Source organism: Sinocyclocheilus rhinocerous, unplaced genomic scaffold (assembly GCF_001515625.1).
Source record: "Sinocyclocheilus rhinocerous isolate Xijiao unplaced genomic scaffold, SAMN03320098_v1.1 scaffold1965, whole genome shotgun sequence".
Taxonomy (NCBI): Eukaryota; Metazoa; Chordata; class Actinopteri; order Cypriniformes; family Cyprinidae; genus Sinocyclocheilus; species Sinocyclocheilus rhinocerous.
In genome coordinates this window covers 1,180,620-1,189,318 of record NW_015625577.1, presented here as the reverse complement: position 1 = coordinate 1,189,318, position 8,699 = coordinate 1,180,620, and the positions used below count along the sequence as shown (strand labels likewise).

At 37.2% G+C, this 8,699-nt stretch overlaps 3 protein-coding genes across 3 annotated transcripts in view; all 3 read left to right on the top strand.

The window, feature by feature from the left end:
- Positions 1–504, top strand: part of tekt1 (tektin 1) — a 3,708-nt gene extending 3,204 nt beyond the window's left edge. Inside the window, exon 7 of the mRNA XM_016568303.1 lies at positions 258–504. Within this exon, the coding sequence (XP_016423789.1) occupies positions 258–417 (160 nt within the window). The 3' untranslated portion in view covers positions 418–504. The remainder of the gene's footprint in view (positions 1–257) is intronic.
- Positions 505–1,159: 655 nt separating this feature from the next.
- On the top strand, positions 1,160–4,649 carry LOC107752669 (sialic acid-binding Ig-like lectin 6). Its single transcript, XM_074560219.1, is given in 9 exon segments — positions 1,160–1,247; positions 1,545–1,581; positions 1,583–1,842; positions 3,355–3,431; positions 3,433–3,646; positions 3,931–3,976; positions 3,978–4,201; positions 4,345–4,435; positions 4,541–4,649. Coding segments are annotated over 9 exon segments (1,146 nt in total).
- A 444-nt stretch (positions 4,650–5,093) lies between these two features.
- Positions 5,094–7,140, top strand: LOC107752659 (sialic acid-binding Ig-like lectin 12). Its single transcript, XM_016568693.1, has 5 exons — positions 5,094–5,148; positions 5,239–5,571; positions 5,664–5,954; positions 6,052–6,336; positions 7,094–7,140. The coding sequence occupies exons 1-5, from the start codon at positions 5,094–5,096 to the stop codon at positions 7,138–7,140; spliced, it is 1,011 nt and encodes a 336-aa protein (XP_016424179.1).
- The last annotated feature ends 1,559 nt before the right edge of the window (positions 7,141–8,699 follow it).

The window sequence follows — 8,699 nt, the reverse complement described above, 5'->3', positions numbered from 1 at the left end:
ATATATATATATATATATATATATATATATATAAGGGGTGTGTGTGTGTGTGCTTGTTTATGCTACATTGTGGGGACCAAACGACCCCACAAGTAGGGCTGCACGATCGGTTAGGGATAGAAAATATCGTTTGGTCAGTATAAAAGTAATAGAAGTCTATGGAAAGTCCCCACAATTCACAGAAAAAAACATGCGTGTGTGTGTGTGTGTGAGTGAATCTCCAAAAAAACATTTTCCCTTCTATGTCTCTGCACTAGGCTGACCGAGGCACTTAAACTGTCAGAGATGGAACTGAAAGCTCTAGCAAGACGCCAGTTGAGCCTAGAGGAGGAGATCCAGGTCAAGACCAACTCCCTGTACATAGACGAGGTGATCTGCCATCAGCTACGTCAGCCTGTGGTTATTCACAACTTCTGAACAGGGCTCATGTATGGCGGAAAGGCCTAGTATATTTTATTGTGTTTTGGAAAAAGAGTTTCCTTTGAATAATTTTATGTTTTTTTGATGGTTTCAATACTGTTTCTTTAAGATTTCTACTGGGATGTTTCCTCTTCCATTTGGTTTGGTTTGGTTTGTCTGTTTGTTGCACCATTGAAAGACTGTTTGATAAAATGTCTTTAAAAATGCTAAATTAAAAAATATATTAAAAAACCATGCTCCCAAGTTACTTGATTCTAGTCTTAAAACATGAATGGATGATTTATAATAAATAAAACAAAAATGTAGTCATCATACTTCATAATACAAAAATTAGGTATAATGATATTCGTTTTTTGGAAAATTATTTTGGTGCTAACAATACTTATTTCTGTATTAGTCTAGTTTTACTATTAATGATGGGAGGCGTATCAAGTACACATATCTCTATAGTAATGATAAGCCATTTCTGAAACATGAGGAAATCAGTCAGATCAAGTAAAAAGCACCACAAACGGATTGCAAGAAAAACTGCTGTCACATCAGGTCTTTTGAGCTCTTCAAATTTTAGGTAACCAACCATTTTAACAATTTTGAAAATAAAGGTGTAGTTGTTGAGGGTTTTTTATAACTAATAATGTCAAATAAGAATGGCGCCTCACTTTATGTGTGTATTTTTATTATTGACAGTTGTGCTACAGTATAAATGGGCATGATTTCTTTCTCATTACATTAGTCAGAGATGCTACAAACATTGCTGTTCATCTTGACTGCCGTTCAAATGACAGACTGTTTTGGTGAGTTTTCATTTCTGTATTTTAACTTATCAAGTGCCTTATCGTCTATGACATTTACGGTTATTTATTACTTATTTTGTTTTTCCAAGTTAAGAAATATTACTAGGTGTAATAAGTGAAAACAAAATAATAATGTAAAAGGAATATTTTCCCTTTGATTTGAGTCATTGGTATTATGAAACTTAGAAAATACGGTTGTAGAAAAATATTGCCAAGTTCAAGGTTCAGACCAAGAAGAGGTTACAGTTTAGTGAATAAAATTGAATATAACTACAATATTGTGATTCATTTCACACCCTGATGATCTGACTGATATCTATTCCATCAAAGTAGAAAACAGCATCACTGGAGAGGACGGTTTGTGCATCAGTGTTCTGTGTTTGCACTGTCCCTCAAAGTGTCTCAGATCCCATTAGGAGAACCTGGTTCAAAGGAGATCCACAAAACCCATCTGTTGAAGTTCCTCATTCTTCCAGAAATATTGTATTTCCTCACAATGAGAAAGAGTGCAGCTTTGTGCTAAAAAACTTGGTACAGGGCAAATCTGATGGTGAATACAGATTAAAACTGGAGTGGGGAGAAAGAAACGTGTATATCTTTCCTCAGACAGTAAATATTACTGTAAAAGGTTGGTTGTGTGTTTGTATTAGGGCTGTCAATTGATTAAAATTTTAAATCTAATTAATCACATCCAGCAACAAGCTTTTTTACATTTTAGAGAAGTCAAGTTGTGGTACTGTACAGGACCACATGGAGATGCCAAAAAAAACCTAAACCAATCGCCTGCTGACTGCATATATCTACTAAAGTACACGGATCCATTCCGTATAACTAAACACAGCAACATAAAAATGACAAATCAAAACATTATCGTGAATGTGTGTGGAAACGTGTGGAAACTACGGAAATGTCTGTGCCTGTGCATAAATACAATGTGCGATCAGTGCGTCAAGAGCACTCATACACGCATTATTATAACGGACTCACGCGTGCTTACTGTACTGTACGACTCCTGTACGCCACCGCAATCGTCTTTACCTTGATTGCAGTCGTTATCCATCAAAACTTTACTAGCGAGACACTGACTGGTTATGCAGTAGTTTGCGTCTCATCTGGCCATACAGCGGTGAGATGTGTTGACATTCCGTTCAGTCTGTTCTTCACACAGCGCGACGTGCCATGTGAGGGCTCGCGCTCTTCAGAGACAATTACAGAATATGGCAGAGCGTGTTTTAAAGCGAAACACACTGGAATGAATAATTCACTGAAAACGCAACGCGAGTCTCTGTTCTCTCTGCAATCGTTGATATAATCAGCCTGGTTTCCTTTATATTAGCGCTGGACGGATTGTTTGAATGCATTCGCTAGCTGGATCATTAGACTGAACACATTCCTGGAGTTTAGCGGCTTAAAATGATCTAATCGCAAGCAGAAAAGCAAAATTTGGTTAAAGGGTTAGAATAGAAATTGTGCTTTAGTAATTTTGCGTTAATTGCGTTAAATTATTTTAACGCGTTAAGGATTGTAAAATTAATCGCATGCGTTAACGATGACAGCCCTAGTTTGTACATAAACCTTTTTAATAGAAATCACACAAATTTATACCATGGGCTGTTTGAATACACAGTTCTGATCAAATTTATATAATCATACTGCGCTACTTTATTTTACTTCCAAATTTTAGATCTACTCACCTGTAGATAAAACAACTAATGGAAATTAAGCATTACAGGTGCATCTCAATAAATTAGAATGTCGTGGAAAAGTTCATTTATTTCAGTAATTCAACTCTGGTGGGTTTTTGTTAAATGTGAGCCAAAATCATCACAATTAAAAGAACCAAAGACTTAAACTACTTCAGTCTGTGTGCATTGAATTTATTTAATACACGAGTTTCACAATTTGAGTTGAATTACTGAAATAAATGAACTTTTCCACGACATTTAATTTATTGAGATGCACCTGTATGTTTGTTAAGTCAAATTTTGTGCTGCAGACATCAACAGCAGCTTTACCTTGTCCATGTGACCAGTGTATAAGTAAGATAATAGGTGTGCATAAAACTATTTAAAATGATAGAATATTAGAATGTTTAATTCTAAAAATTCTGATTTCAATAAATCATTGTGTTTTATTTAAGAACTCACCCAGAAGCCAACAATAAAGGTCCCACTGCTCACAGAAGGAGAGAAATCCGAGATATCATGCAGAGTTCCAGGGGATTTGCATGAATCACACAACAAGTATTGTGTGGACAGGGATTGAGCCTGATGAAGTTAAAAGGACAATCTTTCGTGTGATTGGCCGGGATAACGAGTTTTCAACATTGACTTTCCATCCTAAGCTTGAACATCACAATACTAACCTCACCTGCAGAGTCATTTTTCAAGAAAACATCCAGATTGAAAGTACTGTCATCCTTAAAGTAAGATGTATGTATCATTTCATTTACAGTATAACACATCACAAGATTGTTATGGACAAAACTAATAGCAATAATAACAATTGTGACCCTGGACCACAAAACCAGTCATAAGGGTCAATTTTTTCGAAATTGAGATTTATACATCATACGAAAGCTGAATGATTAGGTGGCTATTGCTAATATATCCGTGCTACTTAAGACTGGTTTTGTGGTCCAGGGTCACAATTATCAACCCTAATAGCAATTATTAGCAATGCCATAATTCCATAATTCATCATAATTTCATTTCAGATGCCCCAATAATCCTGAACAGCTCCCGTTGTTTCGTGTGGGGTGAGCTGCGTGTGTGTCAGCAGTGGTGCGCCGTTACCCCATATACACTGGCTGGTGGATGGTGCTACTGAATATTACAGCGCTGTTTCAGCAGAGAACATTGTGAGCATCATAACCGTTTCCATTGCTGATCTTGGAAACCTCAACGCAACCATTTGTGTCAGTGAAAATCTCATTGGGCTGGCAATAATGGAAATCCAAGCGCTCAGTCAGGCTGAAAAACCCAAAGGTAGACAGGATGCAATCATGTGTTTTACAAGAATTTTACATTTCTGCCATAGTGCCCATATGTCAGACATCTGTCTGGCTTCTTGGTGGCTTCTTATATACGAAAATTCCCTTTATTCTCCTTTTATTTTTGCCATCTCTTAGTAAGCTGGAGTTTTTCCACCCCTTGGATATTCTTCACCCTTTCCGTTGTTCTAAACGTCATCTTTGCTTCCTCTTTGATTGTTGTCTTACGGTAAGAACTTTATCAATTCAAGAAATATACATTGACTGGCAGTTTCTATAATGTTTGTATTTGTCACTAATTCCACACGTTTTAAAATGACCATTTTGACTGGAGGAGAGAAAGAGACAAGAAACCAAAAGATGACGACCATGTCTACATGACTGCAACGAAGAGAGAGGAATCAGTGTACGAGACTATCAAAATGTCTTCAGAGAGATTTTAGTGATTTAGTGATTTGATCAACACATTACAGCTGAAATAAAGCTTTTTATTCAGTTTATATGTCAAGTCAAGTGTTTTTTTTTTACACTGTAACATGTAGTGGAACAGTTAGCATGCATGTTAGCACAAGCTAATGTCCTAAAACTCCAAAATAAAAGACTTTGTGTGTGTGTGTGTGTCATTTTTACTTTATGCTTTTGGAAATCTTTTGGACTATGTATTATTATCAATGTTTTAGAAAAATATCTTAACGTCATCTGATTATCATGATATCATGTTGATAGTTTCAATTATTTCATGTGAGCCAAAATCATCACAATTAAAAGAACCAAAGACTTAAACTACTTCAGTCTGTGTGCATCGAATTTATTTAATACACGAGTTTCACCATTTGAGTTGAATTACTGAAATAAATGAACTTTCCACGACATTCTAATTTATTGAGATGCACCTGTATACACATTATTGCAAATTTTTGTTGATAGAGTCATACATTCCTGGTTAGAACACATTAAACAATGTAGAAGACAAATAATTAAGCTTGCATTTATGTCAACAGTCTGATCTTTTGATTTGATTTTGGTTTTCAGGCCCTGATGCACCAACTAACTTTTCCATCAAAGTAGAAAACAGCATCACTGGAGAGGACGGTTTGTGCATCAGAGTGTTCTGTGTTTGCACTGTCCCTAAAAGTGTCTCAGATCCCATTAGGAGAACCTGGTTCAAAGGAGCTCCACAAAACCCATCTGTTGAAGTTCCTCATTTTTCCAGAAATATTGGATTTCCTCACAATGAGAAAGAGTGCAGCTTTTTGCTAAACCAATTGGTTCGGGGCAAATCTGATGGTGAATACAGATTAAAACTGGAGTGGGGAGAAGGAAACGTGTATATCTTTCCTCAGACAGTAAATATTATTGTTAAAGGTGTGTATTTGTTTATATGCTTTTTGACAGAGAAACATACAAATCCAAATTAATTTATAGAATTTTTCATTCCAATAAATAATTGTTTTTAGAGCTTACCCAGAAACCACCAATAAAGGTCCCACTGCTCACAGCGGGAGAGAAGGCCGAGATATCCTGCAAAGTTCCAGGGGACTGCAGAGAACCCTTAGCAGATATTGTGTGGACAGGGATTAGGCCTAATAAAACTAGACTTGGAGCTCGTGGAGTGCCTGGCCGGGATCAGCACTTTTCTATAATGACTTTTTATCCTAAGCCTGAACATCACAATACTGAGCTCACCTGCACAGTGACACTTCAAGGACGTATTCGGACTGAAAGTACTGTCATCCTCAAAGCAAGACGTATGTATCATTTCACTTATACCACATCATAAATTCTAATTTGAAGGAAGGCGATAAACACCATATTTTAAATAAACGCATCATAATTTGTATTTAGATTCCCCAATAATCCTGAACAGCTCCCGTTGTTTCGTGTGGGGTGATGAACTGAGCTGCATGTGTGTCAGCAGTGGTGTGCCGTTACCGCAGATATCCTGGCCAATATTGAACGGTACCACGAAATACTTCAGTGCTGTTTCAACAGAGAACATCATCAGCATTTGCAACATCTCCATTCCTGGTTTTAGTAAAGTCAACGCTACCGTTGAATGTGTCAGTGAGAATCTCATTGGTACGACAAAGATGGAAATCCAAGTGCACAATCATGGTGAAAAACCCCAAGGTAAGCAGGAGGCAATCATCATGTCTATTTTATACAAATCATCCAAAACATTTCCATTACGAAAATCTTCATTGTTTTCTATTTTCTTTTTGTCATTTTTTTTTAGAAATAAGTTGCAGTTTGTCAACCCCTTGGATATTATTTACCCTTTCATTTGTTCTAAATGTCATCTTTGCTTCCTGTTTGATTGTCGTCGTTGTACGGTAAGAATTGCGTAAACTCGAGAAACAGTTGTTGGCTGGCCGTTTATACAGTTTAATGTTTGTTAGTTAGCATTTCCACACATTTTACCATTACCATTTTGACAGGAGAGAAAAATATATGAAACCAAAAGATGACGACCATGTCTACATGACTGCAATGAAGAGAGAGGAATCTGTGTACGAGACTATCAAAATGTCGTGACAACGGTCTTAGTGATTTGATCAACACATTACAGTTTTTTATTACCTATCTTTTGGTCTCTATTTTTTGCTTAGCCTATGTTATAGACATAGGGTCTACGCCACGCAAAAAAACAAACAAAAAAAAAACACATAATTCTCCCATCATTTTCTACTCGTGATGTCCCAGATGTATATGACTCTAAAGATGAACACAAAAATCATAATAAATTCTCTCATCATTTTCTCACCCTCATGACTTCCCAGATGTAGGCTACTGTATGGCTTTCTTCAGTTGAACACGAACAGTTTGCACGTAATGTCAGCAGCTTGTGAAACATGATGTATGTGCCTTGTGAAACTTGCACAAAAAGTGAACGGACCCTTGTTCGTCAAGCGAACTCACGTATATGACAGTTGACCGGAAGCGATGGTTTATAATTTAAAAACATAGAAATATTAGTATTGTTCTCACACTCGCCTATCGTTTCGCTTTAGAAGACACTGATTCTTCAACAGGCGTCATATGTATTACCGTCTTGAACATTTTGTGTGGTTTCTGAAGGGTTAGTTCACCCAAAAACGAAAGTTAGCCCCTGATTTACTAATCCTCAAGGTATCCTAGGTGTATATGACTTTTTTTTTCAGACGAATCCAATCGGAGATTAATGTCCTGGCTCTTTCAAGCTTTATAATGGCCAGCGGGTGGGTGTTTTCGTTCAACAGTCCAAAAGAAGTCCAATAAAGCGCATCTATTCATAATAAATGGGTCAATATCACCATAGAATGCCTTTCAACCCTCACAATACTCAAAAATTTTGGTTTTAATTTCCCATTCGCTTTATGTCATATCATAGTAGACACAGAAACATATTAGCTCCCACACATTTTTTTAGATAATTATGGGCCATTATTCGAAGCATAAAAAATAAGATATGTCCACCCTGTCGTGGATATATTATTGTTAAATAAGTTTTCATTGCAAAATGAAGATGCAAATTATATTTTCTGAAAGGTATGATGTCCCTTTCCTAAACAGGGTTATTAAAAAATATACATAATAATAATAAATAATATAATTACATCCTCAATCACATTGATGTACCCCCCACCCCAACCCATTCATTTGAGTTTTTAGCAATATTAACTACAAATGAATGCTATGTCCACCCTGTCGTGTTTATGTCCACTCTATCGAGTCTAATCGGCCGACAGGGTGGACATTTTGAGCTTCAATTAGCATATTAGCTTACAACAAACTGTGACTAAATATTTAGTCTGGTTGTTGAAGAGAATTTGGTATATTTAAACGTACATATTTTGAAAATACTGTATTCAAATCACTTCTGGCATATTTTATGCGACAGGGTGAACATGTTAAAGGGGTCATATGATGCAATTTCAATTTTTCCTTTCTCTTTGGAGTGTTACAAGCTCTTGGTGCATAAAGAAGATCTGTAAAGTTGCAAAGACTAAAGTCTCAAATCCAAAGAGATATTCTTTATAAAAGTTAAGAGTCAACCACGCCTACCTAAAACGGCTCGTTCTAACACGCCCCCACATACATACATCACTATCTGGGAAGATTTGCATAACGCCGCCCAAATGTTCACGCAAAGAAAGAAGGCATAACTTTTATTCTCACTGTAGTATTGTTGCCGCTGCCGCCATGTCCTGAAGACGCTGTGTGCTTCGTTGTGAAAGCGAAACTACTTTGTTTGACCTTCCAAAAGAGGACGATATCCGCTTCGTCATACCTGGAGCTGATCTGTGCTGGTCGCTGAGGAAATACATCAACTTAGTGCTGTGGATCCCCGGATCGGCTTTCACCGTTTTCACCGCTCCTTCGCCGGGACCGCCGTTCTCGACCCCGCCGCCTCAGCTCACTCCCGCTAGCTTCCCCTCACGCTAGGCCGCTGTGTTTTTCGTTGCCACTGATGATTCAAACGCGAGTTTTGAGCAGTGTAGAGTAGCACTTGT